At 38.2% G+C, this 22,138-nt stretch overlaps 1 protein-coding gene across 2 annotated transcripts in view; it reads left to right on the forward strand.

Moving 5' to 3' along the window:
- The first annotated feature begins 47 nt into the window (after positions 1 to 47).
- Positions 48 to 22,138, forward strand: part of ctdp1 (CTD (carboxy-terminal domain, RNA polymerase II, polypeptide A) phosphatase, subunit 1) — an 83,176-nt gene continuing 61,085 nt past the window's right edge. The window contains exons 1-10 of one of the 2 annotated variants that reach the window (XM_079484521.1): positions 48 to 256; positions 2,061 to 2,347; positions 4,462 to 4,545; positions 4,745 to 4,835; positions 5,768 to 5,896; positions 7,637 to 7,787; positions 9,398 to 9,488; positions 11,387 to 11,559; positions 14,484 to 15,416; positions 19,979 to 20,120. In XM_079484521.1, coding sequence (XP_079340647.1) covers positions 140 to 256; positions 2,061 to 2,347; positions 4,462 to 4,545; positions 4,745 to 4,835; positions 5,768 to 5,896; positions 7,637 to 7,787; positions 9,398 to 9,488; positions 11,387 to 11,559; positions 14,484 to 15,416; positions 19,979 to 20,120 — 2,198 coding nt within the window. In that variant the 5' untranslated portion in view covers positions 48 to 139. The remainder of the gene's footprint in view (positions 257 to 2,060; positions 2,348 to 4,461; positions 4,546 to 4,744; positions 4,836 to 5,767; positions 5,897 to 7,636; positions 7,788 to 9,397; positions 9,489 to 11,386; positions 11,560 to 14,483; positions 15,417 to 19,978; positions 20,121 to 22,138) is intronic. The other variant, XM_079484522.1, reaches the window with a different exon arrangement.

The raw sequence follows: 22,138 nt of genomic DNA on the forward strand, positions 1-22,138 counted from the left end.
TTATTTCCTTAGAAAGCCGACCTCTTTCCGATGGGCGGAGCTAGAGAAGAGTACGCGCAGCCTCTGCGTGACGTCCGCTAACTGTTGCATTGATGTAAATACTGTACCAGAAAGTTTTGTTGTTATCATAACATTCACTATGGCGTACAGTTTGATCGAGCCTTACATAGGCCTATATGATCCAGAATCAGACCCCCAGTCTGTAGTAGAACAAGAACCACAGCAGCAACGACTACAGCAAATGGATCTCTATATGGTAAACACCTAGTAAGCTTTGTCGCTATTTTAACATCGCAGAAGTCACCATTCATAATGTTTTAATTGTCTTCTGTAGTTGCGCGTTTTTAAAATGTGTAAATGCCTTAGGTGCACTACATTGCCATAGAGGCTGCCGATATTTCACAAAGTTGTACCGGCTGTGGTTCAGACTCCAAAACGGTCACTTTTATCGTTGGCGCCTCTCCGTCATTTAGTTGCAAGCGACTTGAAAATCCAGAATAAAACTGGGACTTGTTTGTTTAAAAAAAACAAAGACATTTTCGCAACCCCGTTGCTGTCCGGAAAATACAAACTCCATCCACAAACTTCATCCACCGGGTCCTTTGGAACCTTGAACAATGCTTTTTACCCTCACATCCAAATAACACATCTTAGGTGCCATTATTAGCTCTATTAACTAAAAGAAATAACAATTGTTCGCTCGGTGCTCGCTGATGATCGTGCTCTTCCGCTCTCTGGTTCATTCATGGGGGTGCTCTTCCAGGAGAATGGCCAATAAAACCATAGGATTTCTTGTTTCGAAACAAGGATCCAGACTTATAAAAAACTTTCCGAAACAGGTTATTGAAGTAGATATATGAACTAGGTCGGGGATGGAATTTAGAAGGGATTTTAGGGATGAGTGAGGAATCAGGGGAGTGTTGTAAAGCTCTCGTTGACTTTCTTAAATCAACAGGGTTATACCTCAACATATAGGATTTGTATTTTATTTTTTATTATTTGTATTCTTATATTTTTTTTATTATTATCTGTCACTGAAGTACTAAATAATTGATATTACACACTCCGGTACAGTAGGTTGCGGTATGCACCTGAATAAACTGGTTGCGACCCGCCATAAATTTAAAGAAGAAGGTTATTGAAGTGCTGGCGGACAGTATCGAGCACAGAAATACTACGTCATGCGTCCAACTCGTTTTAAACATGGGCTTGAGGACCTGGCAGGTTCAACAGTATAAAAAAGGCACAATGCATGTAATAGGATGTTAGGTCTCCTTTAACTGTGCTATTGCTGAAACTTTGTTTTTAAATTAATAAGAAATAAACAACTTTACAAAATATTACAAGAGAATAATCAATTCGCTTATGTTACTGTAGGTCCGTCTTTATCATGTCATCATGACAGAAACGCGTTTTCAAAATAAATGAATTGTCTTGTAAAAAAAAATCTCCGAAGAACACACACTCGAGTGTTTGCACATTGCAGTGACAAACTGCTTAATCCCTTGTTACTAGAAGGCAGGCGGTATGATCGTGATATTTCATCAGATTACATCACAATGCCGAGGTTTGTAAATCTCAAAGGTGGAGTCGTGGAGAGGAACATATAAAAACATGGTTGCAAAAGCTTCACTCAGAAGCTACTGTGAACATTTCGTGAAATATTTTAGAAAGCAAAACATCGTACTTATTTAACTGTTTTGTACTTTATTTTTATTAATCGCACGTAATTCTATTAAATTGTTTTATTATCAAAGCACGTTATCCGTATCATTTGCGATTAAGTACATAATAGATCACGCGTTAATATGAATTCGTTTCATAAATAGTGTGCGATTAAAGTCTCCCGGAAGTGGATGGAGTCTCGCTCGCGCTGCAACTCTTGTGTTTCCTGTTTACGGGCGGGAAGAGTGAACCTGCACCTCAATCTGTCCTACGTTATAGCTCGTTTTTATCGTATTATTTTCACTGCACTCCTCGGGATTCCTTTGGTGTTTTTGGTCCCTTTAATAATTCCCATTAAACGCGTGCTTCCGTCCTCCGTGTGTCTCTGACTCAAGTTTAAAGGTCCGATGGAGGAGCCTGCAGACTCCGGCGGCGGTGCGGCAGCAGAGGGCCCCGTGTTGCAGGTGACGGAGATCCTTTGCCCCGCGGGAGTGCGTCCACTGCGGCTGCTCGAGTGGAAAGTCAAACCCGGAGCTCTGGTGAACGTTGACTCCGTGATCGCCGTGTGCGCGCCGATTCCTACAGAAAGTGAGCAGAGAGCGCCTGAGAGGAAGCTGAAATCGGACCGCGCTGGACTTGTGAGGGAACTGTGCTGTCAACTCGGGCAGGTCATCGTGCCGGGGTGAGACGCCTCGTCAGGCTTATAAACACTCATTTGCATTGACCAATGCACAGCAGGATTATCGGTTTACAGTTTGTATTGGACGTTTTAAAGGGTCTAAGCTACGCAGGCACGCGCTGAGTTTATGGCTCGTGTGCGCACTCTGTCAGAATTCCCGTGCGCCCAGTATTTTAAGCGTTTTTTAAACATGCCGTAGTTGTAAAGTATTCCCTTTACCTGACCGATATCGCTGAAATAAGGGACTTAATTATGGGCTACGTCTGTGACAGCTCTAGGCTCCGTAAGCATCTAGAAACACTTGGGGGAGCGGCGCGCTCTTTTGTAGCCAATCATGAAAGCCCTTTGCTTGTCAATCATTTTCGCGTACGGGTGAGCGTCACACTGGATTGGCTGCCTTGTAAGCAGAGGTCGGGTTTTAACACACGCGCACTTTACTTTCAGCATCGCTCGTAACTGTGAGTTACAAAAACATCATAAAGGGATCACCCAAAAATGACATTCTGTGATCATATATTCTCCGTCATCATGCAGGTTTAAACCTGCAAGTCAATGGGGCGCATCCTTTCTTCAGAATATCACATTTGGTACTTATGTGTTGTGTGTAAATCATAATGCAAGGGTTATCCATCATTATCAAATAACTATAGCACAAAATATATGGGAAATCTCTTTCATACTTAAAAAATACGCCAGACACCCTTTTCGATATGTACGAAACAAAAATTCTCTTAAATTTTGGAACAGGTAAAACATAGATAAAACCTTCTAATTCTGATCAATTACTTTCTGCTTAGTATTTTATGGTTAAGTAATAATTTTCAAGCAACAGACAATTTTTTTAAAGACATGATAGTAGCATTTGTTGTCATGTGTATAAAAAGTTACATTTACTGCTTTCTATGACGTTTTTCACATTTAGGACGCATAACTTTATTTTGTTCAAGTTTTAGCTAGAACAGATGTTCATTATAGGTAGGTATATGGTGGGTTTTCCACACGTTATTGCAGGAACCATTAAGTTTCCGTTGGTTTAGACCGAAAGCAGCTACTGCTATCTGGCCTAGGCTGTATTCTACAAACGGTGGGAGGATACAATAACTTTCTAGATTCGAGTATGGCTGAAACAACACAACGTTTATTATTTTGATTAAGACTGTTGATATATGTAAATATAAAATAATCAACTCCTTAACAAAACCTTAAACAAAACAAAAGTACTGTGGTCTGGCCTGCTCTCCTGGACAAGGGTAACAGGCATCCTTGAGGTTTCTTTTAAACATCTTTTTGTTTCCCACTGTCACTGGAACCTAGAACCTTTTTTTCAAATCCCAAAATGTACACATTTAAAATAACATAACAAAGTAAATAAGTTATAATGTAAATCACCCAATTATCACCTAATTCTAAGGCGACGTATTGTTGAGGCTTGTGGATAGATGTATAGACTGTTTTGGAAGATGTAAACAATGCTGATCCTGAAGAACTTTCTGTTTCAGTTTTCAGCACAAACGTTGGAAACTTTCAGAACCAACTGAACATTTTTTACCCTATCAAAGTGTTTATGAATATCTTTAATATTTATTAAAAGATGTAAGATTGAAACCAGAAGTGCTCCTCGACCAGTGTTTACATTTACAACATGGTCTGTTCACAGGCATCAAAGAAATAAATATGAGTTATCTGTTTTGTTTTTACAATTTACAGCAGTTCATTATAATTTATTGTAATGTATTTCTTTCATTTTATTTGATCCCACTGGTTCGTTTTTGCTTGCAGCCTCTAGCAGTAGAGGGCGCCACACACATTTGTTTAAAGCTGGGGTGCATACTCCAGTCTGGACTCTGGAAGGCCGTTGTCATTAAGTTAGTTTAGATGCAACCTTGCCCCAAACCTCTTTTATGTATCCTGAAGAGTGAAGATAATTAGGGTCGGAAATAAACTGCAGGGCACCACAGTTTGTTTCCAAGTTTATTACTCAATCACTTTGGCACCTGTGGTGGAAAGTTTCTGACAATATGCTTGTTTACAAATATCAGTTTGCATTTGACTTTGCCATGAGAAGTGAAGACATTTGATTTGTTTAATTATGTTTTAATATATCATTGTCTTAACAGATGCGTCATAGCAAAAGTTGAAGAATGCAGCCATCCCATAGTGATGAAGGGCCTCTGTGCGGAATGTGGCCAAGATTTAACTCAGTGAGTTAACACACATCTATTCTGTATACCTCTTTTAACAATTTCCATTAAAGATTGTTTTCATGGTTTCAAACCATGCTGAACTGCTTCTTCATTTTCTTTCTTGCTTGTTAGTCTAATCAGTAATTGAACATATTTATGGTAGATTACTTGGGAAACTAGATGGTGCTGATGATGCAGGTGCCCTTTTGTTTTCCAGGCTACAGAGCAAGAATGGAAACATGGCCCACATTTCTACAGCAAACGTTTCCATGGTGCATAGCGTTCCAGAACTGATGGTCAGCTCAGAGGTGAGTGCCACCCCCACAGATCATTATATATGACGGAATTGTAAATTCATTGTTACTAGGTTGTTGTGTGCAATATTTATGTTAATTTCAAAGAGGAACTAGATGTATAGAAATTGTTAAGGTAACTGCGTGGACTGCACATTGTTGTACAAACACACATGTTAATGGCTAAAAATAAAGCTTCACGAATAAGTAGTAAAATAGATGTAAGAATGAGCAATTGTCATGTGTCATACATATTTTGAATAGTCTAGTCTAAGATCGGATGTGTTTTTGTTACTGGGATGAAGAAGATGAATGTGACTTATTCACTTTTTAATAGCCATGCTAAATTCCTGACGTTGCATAAATAGCCATTCACATGCTTAGGACGTTTGCATTATAAGAATTTTATAATTAACATCTAATAAAATCTAAACTATCAATACGGTAGAATGTCTGGGCATACCAACATAAAGGGTCGGTTGCTTCAATGTTAAGATATCATGTGCTATCTATTTCTTTATTATAGATCTGTCATGTACATCAACAGTCATGTTGTTTGAAACTTTTAATACCTCCTTTGTTGGAGCATTGAAGAATGTTCTAAAAGAATGCTTTTTTAAGTTAGAATTGTAATTTTTGGTCACCTTTTCCTGTAAGGGTGAAAATCTGTTATTTCTAATGTGGCAAGTAGCCGTGCATTAAGCGTGATAATGTTCTAGCAGCAGGCTGTTATCGCGAAATAAGCCCCTTCAGTGTGATTCAAGACCCTCCGCTGTCAAGGCTTATTTCTTTTCTATAACAACCGACTGCCTGTGCATTATCCCTTACATAAGAAGCTCTTTAAATGTGTTTATGTAGAAAACACTCAGATGACAGATGGTATTGTTGCATCTTTTAATAAGTGTCCAGAACAAAAGCTCAGATTTTTTTTGTCTGTCTGTGAGCAGCAAGCGGAGCAGCTTGGCCGAGAGGACCAGCAAAGACTTCACAGGAACAGAAAGTTGGTGCTGATGGTGGATCTTGACCAAACGCTTATCCACACTACTGAACAGCCAAGTCACCGCATGTCCAACAAGGTAAAAGTCGAAGAAATCACACTAGCTTTTAAGAGGACGATAGTATTGTTCTAAGGCATTTTATGTGTGTTTGTTCCTTGGGTATCGAACCAACAATCTTTGCTCTGCTAATGCAGTGCTCCTCTATTTGAACTACTATAGCTCACTATAGGGATTAAACATTTGTACAAACAACCCGAATTCCGGAAAAGATGGGACTTTTTTTTATGTGAATAAAATGAAAACTAAAGGAATTTCAAATCACATGAGCCAATATTTTATTCACAATAGAACACAGATAACGTAGCAAATGTTTAAACTGAGAAAGTTGACACTTTTATCCAGTAAATTAGCTCATTTAAAATGTAATGGCTGCTACTGGTCTCAAAAAAGTTGGGACGGGGGCAACAAATGGCTAAAAATACAACCAAAGATTCAGCTGGGAGAACATCGAGGGACTAATGAAGTTAATTGATATCAGTTCTGTAACATTATTAGCTATATAAGGGATGTCTTGGAGAAGCAGAGCCTCTCAGAAGTAATGATGGGCAGAGGCTCTCCAATCTATGATAGACTGCGTAAAAAGATTGTGGAATACTTTAAAAACAATGTTCTTCAACGTCAAATTGCAAAGGCTTTTGCAAATCTCACCATCTACAGTGCATAACATCATCAAAAGATTCAGAGAAACTGGAGAAATCTTTGTGCGTAAGGGACATGGCCGGAGACCTTTATTGGATGCTTGTGGTCTTCGGGCCCTCAGACAACACCGCATCACTCATCGGCATGATTGTGTCAATGACATTGCTAAATGGTCCCAGGAATACTTCCGGAAACCACTGACGGGAAACACAATCCGCCGTGCCATCAGCAGATGCCAACTGAAGCTCTATCATGCAAAAAGGAAGCCATATGTGGAGGGAGACCTTCCAGTGTGTTATCAGCGTACATTTGGCGCATTATTAAGTGAAAAATACGTCAAAGACGACCACAAACTCTTCAGCAGCTGGAAACCTATATAAGGCAACAATGGCCAGATGTCTTCAAACTGTTTTGAAAAGAAAAGGAGATGCTACACCATGGTAAACACAAAAAAACCTGTCCCAACTTTTTTTGAGACCTGTAGCAGGCATTACATTTGAAATGAGCTAATTCAGTGGATAAAAGTGTAAAATTTCTCAGTTTAAACATTTGCTATGTTATCTATGATTTATTATGAATCAAATATTGGCTCATGTGATTTGAAATTCCTTTTGTTTTCATTTTATAAAAAGTTTGGGTTGTACATATCACACATTTGCTGTATGTCAAATTTGGTTGACCAATATAGTTTACATTTACTCATTTGTCAGTTTATTTCCATATTGGTAAGCAGCTCTTTTAAAACATTTATTATATGCAGTATTTATTCCAGGTCTACAAAAAAAGTAGTATTTAATTGAAAAAGGAAGGGCAACAAAAGATGGAAAAATGTAAAAAAAAAACAGCTCCAGAATATAAATATCCATTTATAGTTTTTATGTACTATTTATGCGTATGGTTTTAGATAAAAAATATTTTTATTTCAATCTGTGAGCTCATGGCAACATTTCTCTAAAAAAAAAGTAAACATTAGAGCACTGTAGGTGAGTAAAAGCTCCCACAAACATGCATATGATGTTGCTGTTCGCTGTATAGATATATTCTATGTATTCTAATAGCTCTCCATTAGTCTTGGTCTTTTTACCTGTCTGATTGACCACTTCTATGATGCCATTTCAGGGAATCTTTCATTTCCAACTGGGACGAGGGGAACCGATGCTTCACACACGACTCAGGCCTCATTGCAAAGAGTTTTTAGAGAAGATTGCCAAACTCTATGAGCTGCATGTCTTCACCTTTGGCAGCCGTTTATATGCTCATACCATTGCAGGTATGTTACCAAGATGAATTATAATTCATGGTGGTTGCTAAGGATATGGGTTCAAATAAACCTTGGTATGTTACTAGCTCCTGTTTGCAATGCAAACATAATGATCGCTTAAATTCAGCGACTTGTTAAGAAGAGATGCAATATTACTTTTCTAAGATCAGACTTGTGAATTCTGCCTGACGGATAAAACAAGAAAAAAAAATTAGTTGTTGTTTTGTAAGCCGCCATCCAGAACATTCTGCTATATAGTAACAAAAGATCCTGGTGCCAACCCACACATCCTGTTTTTGGCAGTGCAAACTAATTTTCTTTTATGTTAAAAAATGAATTTGTGTTCAAATGTGTAGTCATTGATTAAAGTACCTTCTCATGACACCAGGTGGCAGTATATGTTCGTCTTTGCCCGTTTTATAGTAGGGGATATTCAGTTTGATTCTTAACTTTTACCTGTGATATGTTATGATCACTGTTTGTGACACTACCTAAACGTCTGATGCATAAGGCACACTTTTCTGGAAAACACTTCAGCACGTTCGAAGTCGTCATCTGATTGGTCGACTTTCACAAGATTTCCAGAGAGTGCGTGTCGCTTTCTTTAACGGTTCGCCTGGAAACAACACAAAGCCTTCTGAACTAAGAAGTGTGTACACGAGAGGTTGTTCACTGAAAGAAAAACAAGCCTTATTTTAAATGTGAAAAAAGACTTTGCAAGTGACCCTGAATATTTCCACGTTCATTCATTTTGTATGTTTATTCATTAGAAACACGCAAAATCATAAAAAAACATTATTTTGTGATTCTTGAATTGCCTCTGCAAAACTCAGTTTTTACACCAATGGAGGTAAGTTGAATAACAGCGCAGGGTGATGCAGTATTTAACAGCCACACAGAACATGTCTTGGATTTAAATGAGAGGTGGCTGATATGCTCAGATGGTTTGCAGTCTGGGTTTAGTTCAGATATGGGAGGATTTAGCAGGATATTTTGAGTATGGTTGATTCCCAGGTTTCTCTGTTCCAGACATATCCTCCTTTGAACGAGACTTCAAGAGTTCTTGTATTAAGTGAGCATCCATTTATATTTTACCAAGTGTTTGGATGTTGCACTTAGCATCAATACTTTATATAAAAGTCTGGAAGCTCTTCTTTGTGTTTCAACTTGCACATTCAGCCAGAGAAAAAACTCAAACTAAAGGTAGTGGCAGATGCAGTTGTTTTCCTGAATAAAAGTTTGTTTAACTGTTATAACAATGTTGCCACTTTATGCATATTTATAGACCGTTAGCGCTATTACTGTCAGGTCAGAATGCTGTAGAAAGCTTCTGAAGAACCCAGCAAAAGTATAGCAATGACCTCACTACAGCATCATGGCACCAAGTTCAGCAAAGGCAGACTCTTCAGCGGTGGGAAGGATGTCGTTTTTTGAATAGGGCAGTAAATAGTCTCTTGTCTGCCATCCCAGAATAGTCACAGCTAAACTGCTGTATTTAGAGCTTCACCTGCAGTTATTCTCCAGGTGTAATTGAAACTCTTTAAAGAAAAGTCTCGCTCTTGCTCTCTCTCTCTCGCTCTCTCATATATATCATTAATTTCCTCTCATTTTTTGTCAAGGCTTCTTGGACCCTGAGAAGAAGCTCTTCTCTCATAGAATCCTGTCTAGAGATGAATGCATAGACCCCTTCTCGAAGACGGGCAATCTCAGGTGAGATGATGTTTCTCTCATTGCTTTTGTATTTTTATTCTCGGTCTACTTTTCCGTAAAAACAAATACAAACAAACATGCCAACATTAGGTTTTACTCTTATCAACAAAACTAGTTAGGTACACACACCAAGAAAGTAACATTGTTTTTTTATTTCTTTCTCATGGCCCTTTGCTGATCCTACATGCCCCATTGTTTCTTGTCAAACTCTACTGTTGTATTAAAAATAAAGGCGAAAATGGCCAAATTCTAAAAATATATATTTGATGGCTTTAACATCTGTATTTTTGTGTGGAAAGGAACTTGAATAAGGTTAAGAATGTAATGTTAACCAGTTTACAGAATATTTATTAATCTATAATTTCAATTACATTCTTAAATTGTTCAAAATAACAATTGTTTATAGTTTTTGTTAGCCTGTAACACATTTATCTTTTACTGGTTTATTTCTTTATTGGACTTAAGTGTTTAAGATGGCTAAGATATAGGTGGTCATACAATGCCAATATTGGGAATTCGAGCTCAGGGGATTGCACATACTTAGAAGCAAATGTATAGTATAATGCAATGTAAGTCGCTTTGGATAAAAGTGTTTGCCAAATGCATAAATGTAAATGTTTATATTGACATTTTTTCCAATTTGCCTTACCTTTCTCCTGAATGGTGATCTCCCTTTTTACATAATATGAATATGAAAAAGGTAAATGAAAATATTTTGTATTCATAAAGTGTATTACAACCGTGAAGTGAGGTTTCTAAGATAGCAAAGTTTTGAAATATCGTATTGTTTCCCCCCTTTAAAAAACACAACATTAAACGGGTTGAAAGACATTTAGTACAAAGACATTTAACTATAGACATTTTCAATTACCAAAACAAACTTTTTCTTTAAAATATATTATTTACATTTATCATAGATATTATCATAGAAAATAAAAATGGATCTTAAGGCGACCAGGCTCACACACAGACACACACACACACACACACACACACACACACACACACACACAAACACACGTGTGTAGCTGAGGAAATCCAATAAAGTTTTCAATGTCCTTATGTCAGACTGTTAATATGTGTGGGTTTCATACACAGCTCTTAGTACTGACCTTGAAGCAAGAACAGTTTGTAAAGAGCAGCCAGGGTCATGCAGCGAGAGTCACGATCAGACTTTTACCGCACACACTTTACTTTCTTTGGGTCGATAAAGCTTTAGAATCCAAGTCTCAGCAGCTCAATGCTAGTATTAGTGTGAATGACTTTGTTTACCATTTCAGATCTCACGCTGTTAAGAAGATGCTCATGGGGGATTGTTTAGATGCACCAGATATTTACAAATAAATGTATTTTCATTATAGCGCTTTTGCTTCAAAAACTTTCAGTTTTGAATTAGCTGCAATTCGGTAAGTGCAATTTCTTGAATTAATGGTGGGTTCATTTTCTTAATAAAAACACACAAAACTAGTACAATGACATTTGCTTACAATAAACACGGACGAATAATCACCACACACAATGAGGCAAAAAATAAGCAGAAATACAAAACCTTTACATCATTTAAGTTGCCTATACACACTTTGCAAAAAATAAATAAGAAACGAATAAGAAAGAAATACGAAACGAAACCATTCTGAAAACATCAGACACGTTCAGACGCGCAATTATAGTCGGGTCTTCAAATAAACGTAGTGATTTATTACTATAAAATTCTAAATGACGATGTGGCTCGATGCCGCGGTGGATGTAATGTGATGTAATCTTTAGGCAGGTGATACTGACTATCGCAACAAGCCTACGCCCAATGCTAATGCAAATTCACAGTCTGCCAGCTGATAAATATGATGAAGCGTTCGCAGTTGATAACCAGAGGATTTGCATTGTCATGTCTCTTGTAGAAATTTGTTCCCGTGCGGAGACTCTATGGTGTGCATTATAGACGATAGAGAAGACGTGTGGAAGTTTGCCCCCAACCTCATCACAGTAAAGAAATACATCTACTTCCAGGGTACAGGTGACATCAACGCCCCGCCGGGCTCACGAGAGGCCCAGATGGCCAGAAAACCTGCAGGTAATATTTATTCTTACAGCAGCTGTTGTCAGTATTATGGATCGGCTTACTGGAATCAGATTTATATCGGCTCAAAACCAGTAAGATGGCTTGCTGTCTACATAGACTGCTACCCGCTAAAATGATTGAAATGCAGAATTTCTCTTGTTAGTGCAAGTAGTCAGCTCGACTGGTGTTAATGCAGAGCTATTGACTTCCTCATAGCAGTCAATACCTTTCCACAGATTAACACACAGGTTGATGTAGCTGCTTTTCTGATAGTAATTTCCCGGCTCATTGGTATAGCAGACAATTGTAGCTTATATTATAAGCAGTACTGAAAGAGGTGATTCGATTTTCTACAAATTGCAAAAGTTTTTCTGAAAGTGAAAAGTAGGTTTGCATGCTCTCCAGCAGAGAGGGTTTAATAAGAAGCGACGGCGGGGTTTTAATAAAGACACATGTGAGTGACCTCTCTCTGTGAGCTCAGAATTAATCTGCTTATCAGAGGAGAGGAGCGCACCACGTTTCAAACCAGCTCCGGGAAACACGCTGCCAGGCAGAGGTCAGCGTACCAGCCGGCGGTTATTAAAAAAAAAAACTATTAAACTGATTTACTTGCGTATAAGCTAACTTTCACCGGGATATTCAGAGGCTAAAATACATCTGACTGTTAAGAGCTGTGTTCCTGCATGGGAACACAAAGAAAACAAGTTTATCAGACTGTGCAAAAGTTGTCTGTTGTTCTAAATATTAATCGTAATTAATCGCAACCAAAATAAATGTCTGTGTTGTGTGCATATTAATTTCGTATTTATAAACACATACACATACATGTATATATATTTAGGAAATATTTACATGTGTTTACTTGCATGTTCCAATAATTGAAATTATATATTATAAATGTTATAAATTTGTATACTTTTCATGAATATATGCATGTATGGTTATGTGTTTATAACACAAAATTAAAGGGGTCATATGACACAGCTGAGGTTTAGACAGTGGCGGCCGGCCAATAGAGGGCGCTAGGGCGCCGCCCCCCTTAAGCCACAAAAAAAAAAAAATTAAAACAATTAAAACAAAAATAGTAATAATAATGAGAAAAACATCAGTATGTCAATATTTGTGTGTTTTAAATATGGAATGCACCCAGTAATACATGTAAAATATGATACAAAATCATATTTGCAACCTTTCCTCTGCCTGTCTGACCGCTTCATCAGCTCTGGGGCGATAGAGAAAGCGCCCCAAGGAGGCGGGTCTATGTAGCAGTTAAGCCAATTGCTAATTTAAGATATGAATGTATGACATAAAATTTAGCCAATCAGCGTTCTTAAATAGAATCCAAGAAGGGCGATCATTTTATCGCCCCAAGCCCTGATAAAATAAGGACTGGGCTCTAGGGGCGCCATTTTTACTAAACGACAATGGCGAGCGTGGACGTTACTCCTCCAAGACCCAACCCTAACTCGGTGAAATCTCTCCTCCAAGATCCGTTTGAGTGGAGAACTTTGTCGGAGAAAGTTCGGGTGAAAGAGCTGGGCCCAGATCAACCTGACCTCTCAATCAAACAGCAGGCTAGCGAAAAAGGGAAGCAGTATATGCGCGGCTTCTCCCGTAGCTTCACACACACACACACACACACACACACGTTTCTTTGTATATAGTTGACCTTAGCATAAAAATCATTCAGTTATATATGGTAGGCCTACTCTAAAAAATGTTAATAGTGTGTTTGCTAATATTACTGTATATATGTTTTGTATCAATTAATTGTTGCAGTTCTGGAGCACATTAACAATTAGTTACATTTAGTTTGATCATAAAATACTTTATGCTATTCTTCCAGTCAAAGGTTTGAGTTCAGCCACTTGATATCCATTTCTATATTATACATCCTTTATACAGTGTAAGAATTCCTATAAACTTTATAATAATTTAATGTTATTGTCCACTTTCCACTCTGTTCTGACAGCATGCATATTGTGTTGCCTATTTACTACCAATGGCACCAACAGCCTTTCCAAAAGATGTTACTTATATGTAGAAATAGTCAATTGTTTACAAGTTCAGTTTAAATGCAAATAAAAGGCTTGTGTTTGTGCATCATGATGTTTATGTTTTTGTGTACGAATGCCTCAACTTTTTAATATTGGCATTAAATAATTACTGACTATTTCACTGAGCACTGCTGTCCTGCAGTTTGTGTTAAATTTTATTGCGATGGTTACGGAAACAAAAAAGTATGGCACAGCCCCACCGAGAATATTTTTCACCAGCCGCCACTGGGTTTAGATGTAATTCAATTAATACACAGTGTTCGATTCAAAAACGCTGTATCTCCTCTGTGCCCCGTGCAGATTTTTTACAAAGCTCATTGCTCTGAAAAGTGAGGTGTGCTATGATTGGCCAGTTTGTGTGACGGAAATGTAGCGCCTCTTACCATATTTGGAAAATCAGGTTCTAAAGCAATTGTTCTGACAGTTACGCCCCCTTACATGCGTATACATTTGGGCGGTCTTAGTCAAATCATACCACGAATTGACGTAGATTTAAACCATATAAAGGAGTTGTTTACCTTGAATGAATTTTAATCCATAATTTACTCAACCTCATGCCATCCTAACTTTCTTTCTCAGCTCGAATCTGTTTTGTTTTCACGTGTCTCGGAACAAATACGGAGTCGCCCTTTTGCGTGTAGTTTTCTTTGCTCAAGATATGTATAACTTTCTCACAAATGCATCGCATGTTTCAGTAGTCATTTATTAACCTTGATTCTGTGCAATTGGATTGTATTTGTTGGTTTTTCGGGCAATCCCCCAGATGTTTTATTTTGAAAAAGGTAGTTTTTCACATGGCTAGATAGGTTTGGTTCAAGCTCTTGTTGTCAAACCCCAATAGTCAGACAATGAACCGTTATTTATGTTTTCATGCTTTAGGTAGCCAGTCTGGGCAGTCTGCAGAGAACTTGGAAACTTCTAGTACATCAGGACAGGAGGAACAGAGAAATGGACTCAGGAAATGCAGCAAGGATCGGAAAACCAGTCATGAGGAGTCGTCGTCCTCTGCCACTTCCACTCAGGGAGCTTCAGCCAATGAAAAGACTCACCCCACAGGGGAACGGCCCAGTGAGAGCGCAGATATTAGTGACAAGTGTAATGTGAAAGCGGAGGGGGAGCCCAGCTCAGGTGAGACTGACGTACCAAAGGCTGCTCCTGACAGCACCACCAATGACCTGGAATTTGACCTCTCAAGCGACAGTGACAGTGAAGAAGGTAAAACAGGATTGTCGGACAGCGATGGTGAAGGACGAAGCAAGCAAACAAAAACGGATTCTAAGAGTAAAGAGGATGATTGTGAAGGGGGTAAAGAGAGGACAGAGGGGGGAGACGTTCCAGACACGGATCCGGAGGGTCTTCGCGATTTAGGCAATGGCTGTTCTGATAAGAAAGAAGTGGAAACAGAGTCGCAAAACAGTGAGCAGTCAGGTGTCACAATGGGGGAGGAGTCTTTAGATCAAAGCATGGAGGATGAGGATGATGATGAGGAAGACATGGACCAGGACGACCACCTCATTTATCTCGAGGAGGTATTGGTTAGAGTCCACAGGGAGTATTATTCGCGCTATGAGGCATTTCTTAAGAAAGAGATTTCAGAAACTCCAGATATCCGGAAAATTGCCCCTGAGCTAAAAGCCCGCACACTGGAGGGCACCAGGATCACTTTTAGTGGCCTGTATCCCACCAACTATCCAATGGAGCGCACGCGTGAGTGGTACCACACCAAGGCACTCGGTGCCAAACTTTGCAAGACCCTGGTGCTCAGTGCCAAAGACCCCAACCATACCACCCACCTTATTGCTGCACGTGCAGGTGAGTCGTTTCTGTCTTATACATCAGTTAACATGATGCTATGTTAAACGCGGGTTTCAGATCTTAAATCATCATCTAAATAATGCTTTTCAAAGTGGCTTGTGCAAATAAAAACGAGGGAAGTAAACCATACTTCATTAGTATGGTTCAACTCCGTACTCTGGCTTTTTAAAGTAATTTATATGTGTATACATATGTTGGACTCCTGAGTTAATGGTTTTGTTCGTTCTAGCAGAATTGTTGAGGTCATATAGATGGATTTTATTGATTAAACCTTCTCTTATTCTGCCCATGAGCTTTTGAACCTTTGCCTTTTAATTAAAACATGCTTTAGGAATAGAGTTCTTAACACAGTTCAGGATGTCAGTCTGTAATGTACACAGACAGTGAATAGAATATGAACTACATAAACAGATAATTGATGCAAGACTTTGGATGTTTTGAACCAGATGTCCTTTATACACGCCTCTGCTGGTTTGTTGAATGGGCCATTCCTCCAAATCCGTGACATTTCTGTCCCCAGGCCATTATATGTATAAAAATGAATACATCTTTAAAATATATTTTTTTACTATGCAAAGTGCCCTGTACATCAACCTATCTATCATTGTATTTTACCATGAAATATGAAGGTTAAATCCATCAAAACTATGATTTGTTTTTGCTTTTTCTTGTAATTCCATATTCCATCCTTTTAAAAAATGTATATTTTTTGCTATATTACACATTTGTAGTCGTGTCGCCAGGGCAGGACTTCACTCAGTCCTGTTACCCTAACACCGTTCCTTACCTCTGAAAACCTTAAAATGTTCCACAAGGCATTTTTTGGGCAGAAAGTTTCATCATCTTGGTCTTCTAAAGGCCATGTGAATAATAAAAGTTAATTAAAATTTTCTTTCTTGTATATTTTATGATATTTTAGCTATGACTGGAGAGGGTCAATCTCAACTTAAAGCCCACTCACCTAAATGATTTCTTGAAAGTGAAGGGCAGGTTATGGTCGTGCCTTGGACCTACACCATAGGCAAAGCGCCGGTTTTCCTTTATACTTGTGTGTTGTCGTCAGCATTGACAAGTAATGACCACTAGGCGTTCGTGTCCATAGGCTTGTTGCTTGTGTAACCAAGACAAGAGCCGAAGTAGACGCAGCTTGTCTGAGAAGCATTAGCAGTGATAGTGGCAAGTAAACAGTCACTTATGTTGCGGCTTAAGATGTTAAATACAGAAGGATAAATTATAGATAATTTAAATGAGGAAACATGGTGCTGTCGCAAAAGTTTTTTTACCTGTTTTTGTGTTACGATGTGTTTAACGAAATATACCTGGGGCCTGTACCATGATGGTAGTTGAACAAACTCTGGGTTACAGGATTGGTTTTGAGTCGACAAAACCAAATCGATGCAATCAGGCTTTATTGGTACCATGACGCAGCTCATGAACTTTCTTTGTCAACTCAGGCTTTGATCCTTAAGCTATGATTACTCCACGCGCGCGTGTACATAAAAGAGTGACATCGGCACTGAACAACCAATCGCGTTCAATATGGATAGAGCGAGAGCGATATATTTTTCTGCGCAGGAGCAAGAGATTATGCTTCAGGAATACGAATAATATAGAAGTGTTTTTCAGGCACGCAGTAACACTGTATCTGCTGCCAAAGCAAGAGAACAATCTTGGAGGAAGATTGCTGATTGCGTAAATTAAACTATTAATGTAAAATGATGTAGTCTATATTAAAAATGTATTAAATGCTAAAATTTAAATATGTGTATTCGTGTCGATACACGCATACATGCATGCATGATGCATACATGCATACACAGTCTACATACATACGTATGTATGTAAAATGTGAATGTATAGGCTAAGCTATTACATCCTAAGAAAGATTGATATTCATTGATTTTTAGATGCAACCCCAACTCCAAATGTTCCTGGCAGCAGATCAAGACAAAATATAAAAATATAATTCAAAGTGGTGAGTATTTACCATAACCTTTTATTATTTTTGTGAACATTTAATCACAAACATTTGCAGCAAACAGAAAAAAGTGTGAAATGAGGAAAACTGGCGGAGGACCACCTTGCGAATGGTTCGACAGACCGTGTTTTTCCTAGATTCTCTGCATCACCGACCACATAAAAGTATGTTCCACTTGCAAAAAACCGCAACGCAGTACATACCATTTGCGGTACAGTAAGGGCATGGCTTCGACGAGTCACATTTGTTATGTGCGGCTCAAGTTTGTTATTTTGAGAGAAAAGGTGAAGCTATTGCAACAGAGAACAGATGCTGGGAATTAGTTACGTCACCCAAATGTTTCTTTGCTCACAGCTGATTGGTCAAACTTCAGTCTGAGATCTCGAATCCAGAACATAACCTCCGGAGCAGGTTAGCCGCGCAGCGTAAGATACCATGGCGACGAACACAGATTAAAGCTGAGTTACTTTCATGGTACCTAAATCCCAGGGTTGGCACAAACTAAACTGAAACATAGCTGGCTAGCCACCTAAACCAGCTTCATGGTACAGGCCCTTGCTGAAGTATCTCGATACCAAGTAGGATCACGATGCTGTGCCATGTTCATAATTTAAATCTATACAAAAAGAACCCAGATTTAGATTAAACATTTTGTATTTACTTTAGTAAACTGTATTATTCTTAGTAGTATACTTAAATATTTACTACGGCAAGACTTAAAAACACTAGTGTCTGTGAGTTTGAGTAGTTTACTGTTGTAAATACTAAAGTGCACTAGATAATTTTTCACGAGGGAACTAATTGTTTGTTTTTATTATGGAGTTGTGTTTTGTGGATCATTATTTACTGTATTATTTAATTTCATAAAAACATGTATGTTACATTTTACGTCAAAAATGATAGCAGTCAAATTCATCTTAAGCTAGGATTGTTTTGTGATTTCTCTTTGGTTAATGAATCCCACTCAAAATACGAGTGTATGGAGGTAAGTTTGTGGTGCATTACCATAGCCTGCTATTGTGGAGAGATACTGCCGTTTAACTATTCACTTTGTGTTTAGTATTAATATTATAATGATAATTTGGTAAACATATTGAACATATTGAATAGCTAAATAAGAGTCTTGGAAGCATGAGGAGTGCTGTTGTTTGTGAATCAGACGAAAAGCTGCAGAAAGAGACCGAATCGACTGCCAACACGAAGTTGTGTTCAAAGTTAATTTGGTAAATAATAGTCTAATGTACTGCACAATGAGCGGTGCTATAAGAGCAATGAAACAGTGGTGTTGTAATCTTACAGTAAAACCTTTCTCAACAACATGTAAATGCAAGCCGGCTGCAACACATTCACATAGATTACAGATGTTTCTGTTTGACATTTTGTCCCTTTGTTTGGGCTCAAATAGGAATCGGTTATATTCAGATGGGAACTAACTGTTGTATAACAGTTCTTATATCATGCTCGGTGGAGTCGATTACGATTGATTAACATTAGTTGTTATAATAATCAATTCTATATGTTTACATTTATGATCTGTTAAACATTATATAATGTTTGTAATTGCCCACATTGTGAGCATACGCACAATGTATAGCATTACTATGTATACTCCCATGTGAGATGACTTCATTATTTAGAAGGTGAGATGGTGTTGTTCAGCAATGGATCAGAACTTCTGCTGGCGACACAAACCGCACCCGTGTTCCGCTAGAAATCCATTATGCAAAGAAGTCCCTACCGCAGCACGTCAACATCATCACTGGCACAGTCCCGCAGCACGTTCTTGGTAAATAAATTGAAATTAGTCTATTGTTTCACTGAATTCCTCTTTACACTATCCGCCCCCAATGAAGCCCACACACACGTACTTGGACACAGAAGTGAAAACCTAATTACAGTCGAGTGTTTTCTAATTGGCCGCCATTAAGCTCTACAAACATTTCCACACTCCAATGTCGCCACACTGTCATTTTACTGTTATCGTCCCTATGTTTCCGTGCCAGCGCTCCCTGGCCCTGCCAGACACCAATCACAGACGGCGTTTAGCATTGGAACGCTAACCAGAGGAAAAGTGGGGGATTAAAGTGAATCGACAAACTTTTCTTTTCGTGTGCTGTGTATTCTTCACAGATCTCGGCTTTGGCTGCCAGTGTGTTTGTCTGGCAGCGGGTTGTGTAATTGCATGGCTGTCCTCGCTGCTTTCCGATGTCTCGCTATTGTTGCGACTTCCAACTTCACACATGATCAATTCAAGCGAGAGTGGCTACAGAGGACATGGTGGGCTGGCTAATATGCGTGTACATCCTAGAAACGTCTTACTTTTGTAATAATGCCATTATTTGCTACTTTGAACTAACCAATACCAACCTTGTACCAAATGTGTAGGACAATTAACGAGTCATAGACTGTAAACATTGCCATGGTTTAATTTTAGTGTACACATTTTGCATAACTTTATGGCATAGCCAAAACGAAGTCTACAAAGTTTTCTGAACTTTGCAAGACCTTTGAACATAACCAGTCACTTTCAAGTGGAAAGCATTGTTTATCACTTTTCTAAAGGTATTTTTGTCTCTCTCAGGCACAGAGAAAGTTCGGCAGGCTCTAGGCTATAAACATCTTCATGTGGTGAATCCTGATTGGCTGTGGGGCTGCCTTGAGCGCTGGGAACGAGTGGAGGAGTGTCTATTTCCTCTCAAAGAGGACTATTACAAATCGCACAGGTATTTTGATCTTGTTCTCGCTAACTTTTCTTTCATACCATTTCATGTTCACACGTCTAATTTAGCGTTACAAGAATGTTCTGCTGCGTCAGTGTTTTCTGTTGCAGTTCACTCAGACTTCAGTGAGCCTCCAGCATCTCTGATTAGAATACCAGACATTAAACTCCACAGTAAAGTCAGCACAAGAAACTTTTGGGTTTTGCTGATCCTGCAGTGTTTAAGGGATAGTCAATTTACATATTAACCCCATTACAAACATCTGATGTTTAGATGTTTGCATATATTGATGTGGAATATATGCATAAATTATACTTAAATGACAGTGTTTCCCCTAGGTTTACGGCTTCGGGTTGGAGGGTGGTGAGGTCTTTATATTTCCTTCTTGATCGGAGTTCCAAACTAATTATTTTCTTTATTAAATGATATTTAATCAATTGAGCACAGTTGAATATTTATATAAAAAGTTTACATCTAATGTTAAGGCCATTTATTTTTTATTCTGATTCCCACAGTATGTATGAACGTATAGACGCGAACTCGCGAATGCTGTGTTCACAATAAAAGCTTATTAAGTGATTTGAGTAAATTACATACAAAGTCAATGCAATGACTTTGGCTTAGAATAGACGCAAGCTCACGGCTGGCAAAACGAATGATGTGAATCGGGTGGTGTGATTGCATCAATCGTGTCTTGCGTGCAAGTTGAAAACTTTCAACCGAGTGAGAAATTCACGTTTCTCGCATCACTCACGCGAAAACAACGAACTTTTCTTGTGAGTAATAAAGAGCGGGAAATGCGATTATTCTATTGGTGTTGACAATTTCACCACCCTGGGAGCGTTTAAAAACTATATCGAAAATTAAATCAACTTGATGTCAAGATGGGAGGGGGATGCCGTTGGAGGGGCGGGGAGCCCATAAGGTCATAGTAGGGGAAACACTGTATAACTAAATAGTCGTAGTTATCCATTTTAGTAATTTCATTATTATTTTTTTATTTATTTCATTTTGGAGCTCCTGGTGGAGAATGTAGCAAACAATGTTGTGATCATAGTTTACATACTGAAAAAATTATAAAAACTAAATGTTTAAATTGAAATTTATTTGGGAGATCGACAGCCATTTTCTCTATTAGCATATTTAGATGGCACCAGTTTAAATGAAATGTAGAAACTGTGCAAGAGATGTAGAAATAGAAATGAATAGGCACATGTCAATATGCAGTTGGCATGGCATATTTTAAAACATTTGACGTAAAACATGTACAACTTGCATAAATGCATGAAGACAGTAACTTTTAAAAGGCAAAATTCATTGCATTGCTTATTATTATTATTATTATTATTAAAAAACATAGTATTATTAATACTAATGCATAAGCTATTATGTATGGGAAGAATCCTGGTGGCGTTGTTCATTGTCTTTACAATATAAATATATATTGTGATGAGTGATCATGGCATTTGTTGAAAATCACAAATTGGTTAGGCCTCTTTCATAAAAACATATTATGTTTATCCACTGTCCTACAGACAGGGAGCGTTTAAAGAACACGATGCATTGGTTGAACCGCCAGTGCGCAAATAATGCAACATGACGATTAATTAAATACATGAAGCCTGTCAATAAGCATTTTTTATTGACAATATAGATTATATAATCATATGAGATGTTTTATCCAGGACATTTCTGTGTATTGCGAGTTATATCGTTTAAATTAATCGTTTTGAATTTAAATATTTATTGCTAAATGCACAGCAGGTGCACAAAGAACGGAAGGTATAGCCTAGGTCAGGGGTCGGCAACCCGCGGCTCTAGAGCCGCATGCGGCTCTTAAGCGCCGCCCTAGTGGCTCCCTGAAGCTTTTTCAAAAATATGAAAATTTAAATATAATTTCTGTAGGAGGAAAAACATGACAAACATTCTTAAAGTTTTTCAACGTTGTAAAAATGTGTATAATATTTAATTTCAACATTTCGGTCAACGAAGATTTACGTCATATACTGCGACACGCGTTT

This window comes from Barbatula barbatula (genome assembly GCF_947034865.1).
Source record: "Barbatula barbatula genome assembly, chromosome: 21".
NCBI lineage: Eukaryota > Metazoa > Chordata > Actinopteri > Cypriniformes > Nemacheilidae > Barbatula > Barbatula barbatula.